Source organism: Colius striatus, chromosome 6 (genome assembly GCF_028858725.1).
Source record: "Colius striatus isolate bColStr4 chromosome 6, bColStr4.1.hap1, whole genome shotgun sequence".
NCBI lineage: Eukaryota > Metazoa > Chordata > Aves > Coliiformes > Coliidae > Colius > Colius striatus.
The window spans coordinates 22,888,325-22,904,967 of record NC_084764.1 but is presented as its reverse complement, the minus strand read 5'-3'; the positions used below and the strand labels follow the sequence as shown (position 1 = coordinate 22,904,967).

Sequence of the window (16,643 nt, the reverse complement as noted above, 5' to 3'; positions counted from 1 at the left end):
TTGCACTGCCTTGGTGAAGGAGCGAAGGGCTGGTCTCAGAGATGGAATGTTCAGGGATACAGGGTAAGTGCAGAGTGCTGGGCCCCTGGCTGCCTCTGCCCCACTTCTCCCTGAGGGAATGGATGTTTCCCTAGGTCAGGGCTGTCCCACCACCTCTGTCACACAGCCTCCTTGAGCCTGGGACAGGGATGGGGTGCAGCCAGTTGGGCTCCAGCTGGAACTCACATAACCACATCACCAAAGGGATTTTTTTTTACTAAGCTGCTTGAACAGCACCATTAATTTTTAACCTCTCTTCTCATTCCTGTTCATCCTGTCCTTTGTCCCCAAAGCACTTGTGTGTACTTTTTTCCCCAGAGGGGAAGGGCAGTTTTAGGAGCTATTGGTGTCGGGGCACTCGGAGCCGTAGGAGCCCTCTGCCGCTGTCGCAGGGCAGTTAAAGGCAGGTGTGTTGCACCAAAGGCTGCAGGCAGCCCCGGCAGCCGCCCCCCCGGCCACGGCAGCAAGAAGTCACACGAGAAGCTTCTATACAAGCCATTTATTTGAAATGCCAACTATACGTAGGATAAAGTCAGTGTTACATGCTTCTCAGCAACAGTAGAAAAATAGAACCAGTGAAAACCTTTTTACAACTGTAATGGTACTCAAAAGAGAAATGTATTGTTTTACAATGCGTCACACGAGACCAGAATTCAAGTTTGGAGGTACCTAAATAAAAATACTATTTTCTTTTAAAAAACACTATGTACAATTGAAGCGTAAACAAGTTTTACAAAGTACTGGTTATGCAGGTTGTAGAAAAAACACTTGCATAGGACATGAAGTCAGTTAAGAAAGTTTTCTGAGCCTTTAGCGTCGAAGGCACTTGACTTTATACCAGTAACCACACAATGATGGGAAACACAAGGGTGAGGCTGCTGAAGGCAGAGCCGCCCTCGGGCAGCCCCGGTGGGCACACGAACCCCGGCTTTGCTCCCGCACTTTCCTCTCTGGGCCATTCGCTGCGCCCGGCGGAGCTCAGCACCACCCCTACCAGCAAAGCGTCTCGTTACTAGAAGGAACGGCATCTCAGCAGCACGACCATTCTTTCCATTAAGACACCAATGAAGCGAACTCAACCCAAACCCCACACCAAACCCAGCCCAAAGAAACCCATAAGACAAATGTTTGGGATGCTCCAGGACAACCCCCAAGGCCTGCTGCAAGTACGAGTGGCCACAGCCTTCACTTTCAGAAAAGAAACTCCAGAACACGAAAAACACAACAAGGGACTGCCCACGCACACAGCAGTCACTAATACACAATGACAGTAACTCCATGGAACAACAAAACATTTTGAAGGAAGAGTCTGTTTCAGGAATTAAGTTATTCATCCAGGTACTAAGGAAGAGAAGAAGGGGGTCAGGGAAAGGGGAGTAGGAAGTTTTTGCATGTTGCTCACTAAATGAAAGTCTGAGCTCTAATAGAGAGCACAAGTCTTCCTCGTTCAAGGAAATGTCACGTTCACATCTCTACCCTCAGGCAAAATACAGTCAGTAATGTGTTAATCTCCATTACATTTACAGGAGGAAAAGATGATTATTTCCAGCTTAATTGGAAAGTGCTTTATGTAAACAACAAGCTTTTGCACCAAAGTTTCAGTAGATAGAGACAAGCAGCAGCAGGTAGCACTGGCAGGTGTGTTTTGTGAGTGAGATGCGGTGTGAACACCAGCTTCTGTGTAACGCTCCCACTGAGAACAAAGATGGTCTCTCCCCTCCCTCTACACATCCAACTAAGGTGAAAATCTTACGCTGGAGTACAAAACTACAGCTCTACTAATGGGATAAATCCTTTTCCACTCAGATCAGCTGCCATGAGCTGCTATCTTCCCAACTCAGACCACACAAGTGAAAATGCAGATTGTCTACATGGCCCGATTGTCTCCGTGGCCTCAGGAGGACTTGTCCTTTATTCTGCACCTACTTTTAAACACTTGACTGTCTTCTTAATACTGTTCAGCTTCTGAAACTTCAGAAGCAATGTTATATCTAAAAGGCAGACATACCTCCGCCCCGAGGCATTTCTCACCAGCTTATTTATTTCAAAGCCAAAGCATTTCGTGTTACCCTCAAGCCATAACCTCAAAACTTCTCAGTCTTCATCAGCCACGTCCCCACAAATTTCAAGCTTAAAAGTTCCACCTGTAGATTTAAGCGTCACCTCTGTCCGGGCACACAGTGCCACGTCAAACTAGGGTCACTAAAATAGTTTCCTCATGGTACATCTATCAATTTTAGGCAAAAGTAAATGATTCAGAAGAGCAAGCCTTGTGAGGACAGCTCTGCCTTTTTGCCGATGAAGCTCCCACCGCAGCCGTGAGTGCGGGGAGTTCCAGGGGCGTGTGATGGCGAGCAGAGGCCCTGGCGCATGGTCAGAGCTGCACACCCCGACAGCGCCGGGCTCAGACCTGCAACAGGAAGCACCTGGCCCCTAGCCCGAGCTGCACCATCAGGCCTTCAGCCACGTTCTACACAGCAGCCCCACAGAAGGACCCTGTGGGGAGAGGGCCACAACACCCCTCTCGACCGTGGTCAGGACAATAGATTAAAAAGGCTGACAGAGGGAAAAAACCCCAACATCTGCCCTCACCCACCAGACACATCACCTGTGCAGTTTAGCTCGGCTTCTTCAGTCCCACACCACACCTTCCATGGCTGCCTCCAAAGGAGTGTCTACAGAGCTTTCACAGGAGCAGGAGGCCTAGAGACGCACAGGCGGGAGACTCGGGATGTACTGGCTGAAACACTCACGTCTGCATTGACGCAGAAGCCAGCTGGCAGGTTGGAAAGGCAGCGTTCCATGCACTGCCGCAGCGCTGCAGTGCTGTCACCAGGCCTTGCACACTTCAGTGAAACTGCCATCAACTAAAACTGAAAGCAGAGTTGCAGCAAGATTTCTGTTGAAGCAGCACTAAGTGTTTTGAACTGCAGGAAACAACCCAACCTAACCTTAAAGTAGTCCCTCGGTCATGCTTGGGATTAAAGTCTTCCACCACAGGCAAATTCTTCATTCTAGAAACTGCATTTAAACCCCATCCAAACAGGCCTTTACCAGTGATCTCTGCAGTGCCATCGGGTGCCCGCGCTAAACGCAGCGAGTCAGTGGTAAAGCCATTTACAGGAAGGATAAAGGATGCACTTAATAATATAACTGTTACACCCAGCACATGGCTCAGCCCCAGCCCCCAGCGCTCCCGGCCCCTCCAGTCTGGGAAGATCTCATCTCTGTGCTTTAACAATGCAGAGCTGAGGGATGGAAGCATGGCTGCAGCAGGCTAAAGCTTCATGGCTCCCGCTGCCCCAGCAGACACCCTCCACTGGGGCCGCTCACAGAGCAGTGGCCCCAATGAAGGCGACAACCCCTCACATCAGTAAGGAACACTGAGTGACGTCACTGCGAGTGAAGCCCTTTTTAGCCACAGGCAGGAGGAAACAAGGCAGGAGCAGCCCCTCAGCACCTCTGGGGTGGGGGGGGAGAACCCACCCAAGGAAAGGTCCTGTTCAGGCAATGGCAGAGACACTACAGCTCCTCTTCCTGACGCTCCCCGATTCCACGTGAATCCGCAGCTCCCGCCTCTGTGCTCCCCACACACAGGGAGCTGGAAGAACAAGATATTACTATAATTTTTACAGTATTTCTAGATTAATTTCTGCATGGGCAAATGACCAATCCTAGTCTGTCTAATAACTGCTTCTGGGTGACTGCAGAGTTCTCCATGCTCACAGCAGAACCAGAAAGCAAACAAGCAAACTGGTGTCAGGTACCAGTGAATTTCACTGGAATTTGGACTCTTAAATATCCCCCTGGACTCTTAAAAGTCCATATAGAAATGGGCTTGCAAGACAAGGGTAAAACCAGCTGCCAGAACTTCTCAAGCAAAACATTAGACTGGATTCTTGCGTAGTCATAAAAATCAGGAAGATTTCAGTTCTAAACGAGCAAACAAGATCTAACCAAAAATGCAGTATTTTGATGTGCTGTTCTTTGGAATTCCTATAATTAAAAAATAATCACATTGTTACTATCTCATAAGAAAATACACTTCATAATGTGCAACCCAATGCACATAGGGAACTGGCAGGTGAAAGGGAAAATGCAAAAGTATGAAAATACAGTCCTTTAAATGTGACAATAAAGTTTAACATATTAGTACAAAACTAATGCACTAAAATAGATGTACAGGTGCAAAAGGCTACTGGGCTGTAGAAAAAACGTACCAGCTTTTCTTTTCTTCCTTTTTTAAAAGGCTTAATTGAATTTACTCAAAAAAAGTTTCCCACCAAATAAAACCAGAAGCAGCATTAAAACCCAACTGATAACATGCTGTCTCTAACAAAGCAATGGATGTACTGAAGAAGGGAGTGAATTTGTCTGCTGGCGTGAATGGATTTCTTCCGACAGATGTCAGGCCAGAGGCTGCGAAGAACGGGATGTCTACAACTCAGGCACAGTGACACAGGGAGCTTGCTTTCACAGGGCAGATTTTTTATACAGGAAGTCTGGTTTGTTTGGAGACCTCCTTCCTCTGCCTCCCGCATCTTCCCGTTCCAGCTCCCCGTTCCTCTGTGCCCCAAGTTCCGGCGGCTCGTCGTCTGCCAGCCTCTGGCCAGGCCTCTCCTCTGGTGCTTCAGCGGCGTAGGCCGAGAGCGAAGGCCGGGGGTTGCTCAGCCCAAAGGTCAAATCTGTTTCCATTTTTGTTCTTCCCCTGATGTGAACGGGGCCACTACCAGCATTTTCCTGGGCAGCCAATGCCAAGTCCAGTCGCTGGGGAGGTTGTTCTAAGACATCGAGGTGTATTGGCTCATTCTTTTGTCTGTGTTGATGCCCGTCTTGGGAGAGAAGGTACTCCCTCCTGGAATCCTCCTGCTTTTTAGGAGATATCTGGGAAGGTAGATAGGCTGACTTTAAGCCACTTGGTGATGCCTTGTTGTGGCTATACAAATCCAGGCCAAAATACATGCCTGGTGAAGGTGAAGGACTGTGCCTGCTGGGTGCCGGAGTAGAGGGTCTGCATGCAGCATTAGAGAAGTCATAGAAGTCAGGATATTCCTGCTGATTTTCTCGAGCATCTATTTTTTGCTCTATTGCATGTTTCTTTCGAGAACTGGGCAGGTGTCTGTTCTGAATACATGAGATGTGCTGGGGTGGGCCGGGCCCTACCTCTGGAACCGTCTGGCTCAACTCCGTGTCAACCGTGAGCTCTGGTAACCTTCTGTCTTTTAAAGACATTGCTGACACACCCATTGCGATGTCTGGCATCAGCTCGTTTAGCAAGGGCTGAGGACACTAGAAAAGAGAAGAAATTGGTCCATGGAAGCAAAGCAAAAGCTGAACACAGCTGTACTTAGGGTGGTTTCTGTAATTCAAGGCAGGGTTTCCCCAATGTGCCTTTGCCTGGGCCAGCCTCTGCCTGCAGGGTACCTACCTGGCTGAAGGAATGCCTCTCCTCCCCTCCCACCAACCTAAGACAACTTCTTTCCTTCATGAGGCTGCTATGCCACAGTAACAGTTCCCTTAACGCATCCTCCTCACCATGCAATCAGTGAGTGTCCTGTTAAGCTCCCCAAGGTGAATCTGCTTTGAGCCACTTGCAGTTACTCAACCATGCAAGGCTCTCAGCACAGGACCGAACAAAGGGTTTGTCAGGGCACAGGGCTCCAGTGGCGGGGAGACACAAAACATCTGTGTCACCACCACAGGTGCAACCCTTCCACTCGTGCTTCCAGCTCCCCAGGCAAGGAGGTGCAGGCACAGGAGTGCGTGCACAGCTGGGGCCAGGACAGCAGCTCTGGGGCTGACAGTACCCCTCTCCTCTGGCCTGCACCTACACACAACCCCATAGTGACACAAGCACTGCACACCCCAGACAGAGGAGCTCACATTTCTGCCTGTATTTATCATTTCTAATGAAAGCAATTTCAGTAGTTGTCGATTCCCAGGAACTCCCACACCATAGAAAGAATACAGAATGAAAACACCACCCATACAAAGCCTTTGCTTCTCCTCACATTTTTATAGAAACACAGTAGCAGAAACGTTTCTAAGGTGAAAGAAATCACAGTATGGTTTCCTTAGTGAAGTCAGTATTGACTGAGAGACAAGACACAAAACTCACCCTTGAACAAACAATGGCAAACGACATCTTTTAAGCTAAATATTGACTGAAAACAGAAAAAGGAGCACAATACACTCAGTGCAAATGCTAAAGGAAAAAAAAACTACTAAAAATCCTGAAGAGCAGGTTTCCAGGATGACACAACCGTGCACTAAGACATTTTTTTCACTGCAGAGAATTCTGTCAGTTAGCATTTCTTGTGCTTCAAAGGTATGTCTTTGTCCAGGACGCCACAGTTCGTTGTTTTCATTGCATCATACTGTAGTTCAGCCAACTATAATGATTATTTTTAAATGTTGTGACGAACTCCTTTGTATATGCAATTGCCAATTTCTGCTTGTCTACTCATCTTAAAATCTTTTTCCCAGCCTTAAGGCCTTCACATATTCCACAGGTTCCCTTTATGCACATCTGCTTATATCAGGACTACTTACCTGTGAACTGCCAGAACAACCTCACTAATTCTGCCCACGAATTACAGCATGCAGCCCCTCACTGACGTTGACTTAAATTTCATTTTAATGTAGAGCAAGTTCTAATTATCATTTCAGAGGATCCCTTAAGTCTCACTCAAAATGCTCCTGCCCCTGGAACATTCATTCTCCCAGGGCCTGGGCTATGCCTGTGGGATGCAGAATGGTGACAGCCAGTTTGGCAGAAAATTATCCTCTTAACCAACAGAGATGCTCTTCTATTTAAAAAAGTCAAGTTGCATCATCATAAGCATTCTCTCCAGCTCCACTCCGTGAGCTACTTGGGAGTGGCCAGAGATGGGGAGAAGAGGAGAAAGTGCAATACTCACGACTTGCTTGTCGGCTGCCATGCCGGCGGCCGCCGCAGCCACGGTTTGCCTGCCCAGCGCCGTGGTGTTGGTGCAGTCGGGGGGAGCTGCTTTCACGCCGGGCAGATAGACGGGTGGCACGGCTTTGGGGGCTGCGCGGGACGGGAACAGCGAGTGGTTGCACGGGTACGAAAAGGAGCGGGAGGGATGTTGGCTTGGCACCCTTTGTTTCCAGCCCACTTTGAACTGGTTGTGAATAGGAGTTGCTGGTGGGTGGTAGGGAGGTGGAGGAGGGGGCAACGGTGGATGGAAGGCCACAAAAGAGTCCAGTTCTGTAAACATGGTTTCTGCAGTGGGAGTGCTGTTAATGCGACAGCGTCCAGACTGTCTCATTGTCAGGAGCGGGCTTTCGTCCCCAAATCGCTCATCAGGAAAGAATTTGTGAGGATTCTGCAAAGGAAAAAAACCACAACAAACCGGCAGGTGACAAGAAGTAGGAAGTCATCCAGGAAAACCTCCTACGCTAACACGTGTTGGAACTAAAAGCCTGCTAATACTGTAAGAGGCTGGTTGGCCCACCTAAGACCTCAGCAACATTCGAGGCGATTGCCACAGAAGAAAGATTATTTACAAAAGAATAAGACAAGAAGCACCAGATTCATGGTGTGAATAAGCTGACTAACAAATGCCTTTGCTTTAACAGCAGTGGACAAACAGAGGTGGGATTTGCAGCTTCCGAGCCCTGAGATGGGCTGTGCAGACCCGCTGTGTTAATTTGAGCTTTTTCTCCCTCCGATTCAAGAATAAATCGTAAGGTAGACTTCTAGTTATGGTTTGATTATTCTCATCAACCGTCTCTTCAGCAGGTTTGTTTTGTCCTTGAAATCTGTAGCAGTAAGAGCCTTGTATGGCAACAGCTCCTGAGAAAAACATTTCTACGTTGCACTTCCACATTTATGAAGTCAAATGTCAGAGCCCGGCTGCGCCTTGCAGCTGGACAGCTCTGAAGGCATTCCAAAGCCACTGTGCAGCTGCACACACAAAGCAGCTCTCTTACTGCAGGTTACACCTTCGAGGCAAATCCCCGCGCACTCGCAGTCTCGCAGACCAGCGCTCCGCACCTGCAAGAGCTCAGCTGCCGCATCCGAGAGCCCGAACTCGCGCAGCACGCGGATCTGGATCTCGTAGCTGACGGTGGCGCCTTCGCCACAGTTGAGGGCGTAGGCGCGCTGCACCTGCTCGGCGTGGCGCAGCTCCTGCAGCCGCCGGATCATCTCCCTCACCACCAGCAGGCTGGGAACTGCACGGGGGGGACACAACAGGGAGAACAGAAGTTACTTGTTGAGCCGTGGGATGGTAAGGGTGATTGCAGTGCTTAGGTTTGATTCTGAAGGAAAAGTCTAACATTGGGCTGATTTGGCTTTGTGTTTTTTTGTTGTCAAGAAGCATCCTCCCAGGAACTGGTCACCTTATGCGTGTTCCCCGGAGCACCGTTAGGCCTCCTGGGGTAACACACATACCATACAAATAGCAAAGGCTTCTGTGAGAATGAGCCACAGACACAGTCCTCTCTGAAAACCACTCATGATGCAGGAACTTCACTGTTTGGGGTGGGGGCATTATAGCTTAAATAATAGCCCACTGTTCCCCTCATGAATTCTACAGGCCCAGAATACACTGATTTTTTCTGGCACACACTCACACTTCTAGTGGAATTCTATAATCACAAGACCATAACACCAGCACATAACTACAGAAAGAGCATTCTAAAGAAATTACACAAGCCATAAGCCAATACAAACCTATTGAAATTACGTTGGTTTATGCAACCATATTGAAATAATTTTAAAAAAAAAAAACAACCTCCAAAAACCTTCCAAAAGGAAACAATGTATAATTTGGGGTATTTATCCTGTTGCAAAACTTCCTCATGCCACTGGAACAGGCTGTCCAGATGGGTTGTCAAGTCTCCTTCTCTGAAGAGATGCAAAACCCACCTGGATGGGTTCCTGCGTGACCTACTCTAGGTGGTCCTGCTCTGGCAGGGGGGTTGCACTGGATGATCTTTCGAGGTCCCTTCCAACCCTTAAGATTCTGTGATTCTTGCTGTTGTTTGAAAACAAATAACATTTCTCAGTGGTCTTTCTGTCCTCAGGAAAACGTGCATATCCTTAAAGAGATGACAAATCCACATCTCTGAACATATAAGTCCTGGCATCTGTTCCTTTAGCAGCCTCACAAGCATTAGACATCACCAGGACCAGATGTCCATAATAAAACCTCATAAAAATTAAGTGGATCAGACAGCAAGAATGGTGTGAAGAGACATCTGCATTACAGAGAAGGAGAAAACCCAACTCCGTGCAACTACAACTGGTCCCAATTTCACAAAGTTTACATTGGTACATGAAGGATAAAATATTCTCCTCACAATTGAGTCCCTGTAATAAGGAAAAAAAAGCAGTTCTAGACAGTCTAGAAGGCTCCACACTACTCTCCACACACTTCAGTTTTCTGAAAAGTCCTGGTTTAGCAGCCAGGTGTTTAGCTACAAGCAGCTTTTTGCTATCAGAGACAAGAGGATTTTAGAGAAGTTTGCAGCAGCTCTCCAAATCAGTAGGCATAAAAACAGTGTCTTTCACTGAAAAGCGATATTTTCTCAAACCTAGGTTTGGGGGTTTTTTTACTATTATTCATGTGAAATACAGGGATGAGAGACTATATACATTAAGAAAAAACATTTCTCTCAAGTCAGCTGCAGGATTTCTAGTTCAAATTCAAAGTGGAAAATACCTAAAGGAAACCCAACGAGCCGCAGAACCAGCAGGGGCTGAGCTCCCTTCACAGCGGCGCTGCCTGAGTGGCACTCGGACACGCTGCCACGAGCATTTGTGCAAAGGGAGCCCTCGGGCAGGGGGAACACGGGAGGCGAGGTGACAAGATGGAGAAATGCACAGCTGTCACACCCCCGCCTGCTGCAGCAGCACAGACCAAGGGCATGAGGCCACGCTGCCAAGCCCTCCCTCCAGTAGCTCCTGTGCTCCAGCTGTGCTTTGGGATGGATTCCTGTGCAAGTGAGAGGTTTGGTATATGCCTGAATCTCCTCAAACTAACTGGGCTCCATCTACCATTCCTAGCACAAGGCACTGGCAAAACAACCAATTCTTCATTCCAGAACTAAGCCAAGCAGGAAGTGAGCAGGACTCCACACCCACGCTCCAACCAGTGGCCAGGCCTAGATCTCGTAGCCACGCTCAGATCTCAGGGCTTGCAGTAATGCCTCCATATTAAATTGCATGGAATCAAGCTGTAGTGGAGTTTCAGATCGGTCAAGATGTCTCACAGCTGTCAACACATACAGATTTTTTTTTCAGAACACAAAGACTCCTGCAAAACATTAGTGACCTTTAAGAACCTGTTTCCCTTCTCAGTTTCTCTGGAAATTGAGAGTGAACAAAGTGTTACCAAGGTCACATCTTACAATGAAACACTTTACAATGAACTCATGAAGAATATATTTACTTTCTTCTGTAGAGGGGGGAAAAAAAAGTCTGAGTACTGTAATGTACTGCTGAGAGCCCAAGTTTCTAAACCATTAGCACTTTTATCAAACTACAGAAGCTCCTTTCAGGCTTCATCAGGTCTCTTCCCAAATCACGAGAAACAAGTAGATGAAAAACATTCTACAAAGCCTCCTAGAAAACCTACTGCAGTGTTTAACTTTACAGTGTTTCAAATCCTCCTAACATCTCAAATTCTCTGTCAGCAATTTAAAACACTATTTTTGCCCTGGCTCCAGTATCTGTAAGAACAGTTTATCTGCTTCCTTTCAACAAAGCTGATTATACTTGATATACAAAGAGCTTATAAGACAGGGAACAGGGACTGGTGGAGGGAGGAAGATGACTGTGTTCTTAGTGGTATGTTATCTTTGTTGATCTTCTACAGACTCTCAAACTGATCCATATCTACTGAAATTTGATCTAAAAACGGATGCCAAAAGTGTATGCAAGTTGTGCAAAATACTGCATAAGCTCATGGATTTAAAATGCATTGAAAATTGCTAACTTCACAGAAACAGTATCCACCATAGGACAACTCTGAGCTGCAAATGGTTAAAGAGCACACAGAATTTAACAGGGAATTATTCTATGTGTTTTTTTCTGCTACACTTTCCTCAGGTACTCACTGATGGAATAAGGATTCCAGGCCAGTCAGCATACCCCCTCGACTTGACCGAGCAGGGCCATTTAAAGGGCTAAACACAATGCTCCATCAGAGACCAAATTACCTCACAGGTCCTGCAGCACCTTTGGTTTTGTATTTCAGCATGAGAGCTGCTCTCTATGGGCCCCGAGTCGCGCCTCGTGGCAGGTGACCTGGCAGCCTTACCTGGGATCTCGTTGGCTATCACCGAAGGAGGACTGGCCTGGTTGGTGCTGACCTGCTGGTGGGTAATTACGTGGCAGCACTGCGGCACCGCGTTGTTCACCATGTACAGGGTGTCGGGCACGTTGGACATTCGCACCATCCGCAGACGAACGAGGTCGGTTTGTTCCACCATCATCTCATCCAGCACTGACTGCAATGACAGTGTTGGGGCCTCGTGAGGCCACGCATCCGCACGCCCAAACCCCAGCCTCTCCAGGGCCAAACAGCACCTGGCTTCTCCACAGTGCTTCCTATTCCATTTTCCAGTCACCATCAGAGTCGAGTTTCAGAGCTAAGGTCAGGCAGGTGAGTACAGTTTGGGAAGGTTGCTTTGTTTGTTTTGTATCTGTCTGACTAGAAGTAACCTTCTCAGATAATTCCTGCCTATAGATCTCAACTCTCTGTGCCATTGAGTAGAAGGCATTAGACTGAAAGTGAAATGTGTTTCCCTCAGATGTCTTAAAGGAACAGGAAGAAACCTATGCATACGCTTTTAAGATTCTTATTTGATGATAAGCGATTTTTTTTAAATGGGAGGCTAACAGGGGAGTGAAAGAAAAAACAATAATCAGAAATCATTCATCTGCAATTTTTGCACTTCACAACACTTGAGCTATGAATACAAGTGTAGTTACCAAGCAGTACGTATGAGAGGCCTCCCTGTAAGGCTAAACAACTAACGATGTTTTAAAAAATATCAACAGTGCAATATGAAATTAACAGAAACAAGTAGGGCTCCTGATGGGTGGCCGGGATTTAGAATGCACTTTTTAGTTTAAAATTGCTGCTAAAGCACTCCCATATACCTGAATGTACTCCATATACCTGAAAACTAGAAGTCAAAGCTTTTATCACATGTTCTTTAACACATTTTTGTTAGTTTTAACAATCCAACATACAAACATACAACTGTAACTGGCTAGTCTTCCTTTGCTGCTTTAGTGCCACCTGGTGCTCTCCTACCTTTGTGCCCACAATGCAAAGTAGCTTTTATTTCTCCCCTCCCTTCAATGAGAATGTCAACAACTCACGTCTCCAGAAAGTATTTTCATCCTTTAGTGCAGGGCAAACGCTCTGAATTCACTAGAACAGTGGTCAGAGTTTGTAGGTGACGTGGATGTGCACCCTCTTGCTCTGCAGGCATCTGCATTGCTGGGACTCACAAACTCTTGACTTAAGCCAGAGCTGCCTCTTAAGAGGTGGCCTTAGCAACCTACAAGGCTCCCATTCTGTCAAACAGAACATTGCATGTTTCTGTCCCACAAAGAGCCATCACCACCCTGTCACCATCAGAGACGCTAGAAGATCTTCAGTTTGACAGTCCTCATGCAAGATATTAAATAAGGAAGCTACGGCCTGAGCAGGACACAAAGGACTGCAGTGAAATTGGACACAAGGTACCTATTCCATTTTGCGGAGGATCGAAAGGATTTCGGATATATTCCAAGACAAACAAGAGGGTGAAATATCAGAGTCCTCTGCCGAGTGGAATAGCAGTTCTCCGCTCAGCTCTCGTGGGAGCTGGGAAGCTGGCACCAAGGCTGCTGACTAGCTGTGAACTGGGACTCTCAGGCTCTCACCTTGCCATCCGCCTGCCAGGAGGGCTGCCGAGGAGCTGGGCCGGCAAACTGGCTGGAAACCAGGGAGGTTTCCCTCAGAACGCTGCTTTGTTTCCGGTGGAATTTCATCAAGATCTGTCTCGCAAACATTTCAATTTTGACAAAAAAAAACTTGGTTGAAATTTTTCTGACCAGTTCTAGAGACTTGAGCCTGATGATCTATCTTGTAAGTCTTGTTAAATCGAAAATGTTAGTATTTTAGGCCAGTACATGCAAAGAGAGACAAAACATACCAATATCTTTCCCTTTTTACAGAACCCCCTGCAGACTCCAATTTAACAACAGGCAAGTGCTGTTAATGATCCTTACCTTGGCCTCCTCCACGTACGGTGAGAACAGTCGTGGCCGCACATAGATTCCAGCATTTTTTTGCCGCAGCCAGGCATTTGACTTTCCACCTTCTGATGTTGGGAGCATGTCTGAAGGAGGAGTACTAATCAGGCCTCTCTTCATCTTTAAGAATCAAGAAAGAGTTTTATGGGGTTTTTTTTAAATATAAACATGGATAAAACTTGAGAGAAATGCATTTCTTACACTGAGCCCTTACATCACTGACTTCCCTTCAGCCTTCTGATAGATGTAAGCAACAGAAAACCAGAACTTACTACATTGAGTAATAACACTTTTAGGAGCTAATCTTTAAAAAAACTCAAAGATAACATTGTAGAATCTGAAGTACAAGGAACCCAGAGACAGTATTCGTATGAGAGTACTGACTTACTGCATCACTCAGTACTTCACTATTCATGGGTAAGATGTGCTCAATGCGGACAAAAGGTAAAAGCGGAGACAGGATCTCTCTCAGCTCCTCAATGTCAAGATCTCTCCTCTTCACACCTCTCTTGTTCACACTGTGAGCAGTACCACTGAGTAAATTAGGCTCTGTGGGAAGGAACAAGATATAGTAAATTTACATCAAAAAGTTTAAATAGGAAATCAGAGGACTTACAGGAAGCTTTAAAATCAACAGTGCTTAATCAGCACTGTTCCACTAAACTGTTTCATGCCTTAAAATGTGACATGAAGCATCCATACAGACAAGGTTTGGTTTACAGAGCACAGGTCATTTGAACAGCTGTCGGTTTCAATGTGTAAGCCAATGAGAAATTCAAAAACGGTGTTTGGGGTAAACCTTTATAAGCTCTACCAAGAGCTATGCTATGAAAACAACTGTACCTCCCTGCTAGCAGTCCCCCCAAGGACTCCCTCCCACATCTCCCTTTCCCAGCAGTTTTCAGAAACTAACTTTCTACAAATTAAGGCCAGAAAAGTCCAGTGAGATAAATTACCCCAACCTCCTTGTGTGACTCAACCTTTGCAACACCACATCAGGAATATTCAAACTGCTCTCATGGTCACAGGATACCTGCTTATGCCAAGAATGAGTACCTTCGGTACCAGACAACCACGCACAGCAAGGTTGGGTCATCCTCCCTCCTCAGTTAAGTACCTTCAGCTGTATTGTATGCATTGTGCCCATCATGAATTTGACTAGCTTCACTCTGAGGAAACCTGTCAAACATATCGCTTCTCTCTTCAGTACAGGCAGCAGTTTTGTCCATGGTCCATTACAATTTCTAATGCCTTCTGGTATTTGACTGACACCACCACACACTCAGAGCTGCAAAATCAGGAGTATCACTGAAGAATTTAGACCAAATCACTAGAGTGAATTTTGCCTTAATTTGACAAAACTTAGAATACCTCTTATCTCTGCATTTGCTTATCATGTTATCTGATGATGATTCCAGGAAAGAGAAATGAGACGTTTACTTAACAACTACCAAAGGCCAGAAAGCTGCACAATTACTCCAAATTAACAGCTTCTCCTGAAGAAAAACACTTAGAAAATCTTGTTTTGAAAACAGATGGTTAATAATTACTTAGGTCACAAAAGGGACATCCTTTGCCTTTTTGTTGCATTTCATACACGTCCATGACAATGCAGTTACACCACAAGCAGTAACAGTAGCTTTCAAAAACATGGTCAGCCATATCAGAACTTCTCTGTTTCCACACTAGCAGGCTCTTCCCTTTCTGTTCCTCTTGTTATAGTATCTTATTGACATTTTGTGGTGGGGGTGAACTATACAAACTATACAAACTAGTTGCATTTGTTATTTGGGAAATATATATTTAACCTGCTTCCCACATCCAATGTGTGAAATTACCCTTGAAGTTACCACTGTAGCAATAATATGCATCTGAGCTAATAAAAATACATCTACATCTACTTTAGGAAAAACAGGGATGCCACTTGATGGCTTCTTTCTCACTACCACAGATTTCCGTGGGAGAAACATACTCAAACTGAAGTGAAAGGTTGACACTGTCAACTAAAAATAAGACTACTGTGAGAAGCCTGAATGAGCACAGAAAAGTAAAAGAGTCTTGCAGGCTTTTTTTTTTTTTGACAAATTAGTTACAAGAAAAATAATTGAGACAACAAGAAATCAACCAGACTTAAAAATCAGAAATCACAGAGGTTGAAAGCACCTCTAGAAGTTTGGTCTGTCCACAACCATCTCTCTCTGCCCGTATCTCCCCAAGCAGAGTAGGGAAGGCTGCCCACAACTACATCCAGTCAGACAGATGGAGATGCTGTAACTACTCTGGGCAGCTTGTTCCATTGCCCGACCATCTCCAGAGTTTCTTGTGTTTAAACAAAATTTCCTGTCTTTCAGTTAACGCCTTGATGCCTCTCATTCTGTCCTGGGTGCCAAGAGAAGAGTGTAGTTCTATTTCTTCTTCAAACCACAAGACATTTATAGACTTAGCTAAGATTCTCCTAAGCCTTTTCTTCTTGAGGCTAAACAATCCCAGTCTTCTCAAAACTGAGTGCATTCTCATTTTCTAAGAGGACAAAAGCTTTCTTTTTTTTTTCCCAAGTGCATCTCTTTAGTTTTGACCACACTATAAACACAGCAGATGAAACTTCCTTAAGTTACGGATTACCCACAGAAAAAAACTTCCATGTGTATGGCTTTACTTGGTTTAGAACTGTGTAGTTTAAAGGATTCTCACCTCGATCTGCTATTCTCTTCATTAGTTGGTGTTCTCCCCATTTAATCAGATATTTAAGAATATCTTGTTCACTTGCCTGGAAGAAAGAGTGCGTCAGCAATCTGTATATGCTCAGTTTCATGTCAGCCACACAAATTAAAAAAAATAAAATAACACATACCCAGGTCTTTTACAACTATACCAAGAGCAAAGCTAGTACTTATGTGTCATGATCTGCTATATCACTTCCTCCAGATATTTTAAGATAGTACTACTGGTACATCACCACCATGATTTCTAGATTCATGTCACTTATTGAATCCAGAGGAAGTGGGAAGGTTTTTTCTACAGAAGGAAAAATTTTGTTTCTGGTCAAAACTTACAGGTGTTAAACTTGACTGACTGAATTTAATTAAAAGGAGCAGTTATAACACTGGGCATTTCCATCTCCAACATAACATTACAAATTCAGTATCTGCACAGCCTGGAAAGCCATGAAAATAACCAAATCAACCAAATTATAATCTAAGTGAAGGAAAAGACTTTCAGTAATACTATGAACAAAACAATTTTACGTTGTTCATACCTATATACATATTCTAACCACTCAGCTTCTTAGAGGAAAAAAAAAATAATGTACTGACAAATTTAT

At 45.5% G+C, this 16,643-nt stretch overlaps 1 protein-coding gene across 4 annotated transcripts in view; it reads right to left on the bottom strand.

The window, feature by feature from the left end:
• Nucleotides 1-538: 538 nt before the first annotated feature.
• The window catches only part of BTBD7 (BTB domain containing 7), a 55,361-nt gene continuing 39,256 nt past the window's right edge, over nt 539-16,643 (bottom strand). For 3 of the 4 annotated variants that reach the window (XM_061997969.1, XM_061997970.1, XM_061997971.1), the window contains 8 exons: nt 16,013-16,088; nt 13,710-13,870; nt 13,298-13,441; nt 12,950-13,063; nt 11,331-11,520; nt 8,060-8,238; nt 6,960-7,388; nt 539-5,328 (listed from right to left, as the gene is read on the bottom strand). In XM_061997969.1, coding sequence (XP_061853953.1) covers nt 4,513-5,328; nt 6,960-7,388; nt 8,060-8,238; nt 11,331-11,520; nt 12,950-13,063; nt 13,298-13,441; nt 13,710-13,870; nt 16,013-16,088 — 2,109 coding nt within the window. In that variant the 3' untranslated portion in view covers nt 539-4,512. The remainder of the gene's footprint in view (nt 5,329-6,959; nt 7,389-8,059; nt 8,239-11,330; nt 11,521-12,949; nt 13,064-13,297; nt 13,442-13,709; nt 13,871-16,012; nt 16,089-16,643) is intronic. The other variant, XM_061997972.1, reaches the window with a different exon arrangement.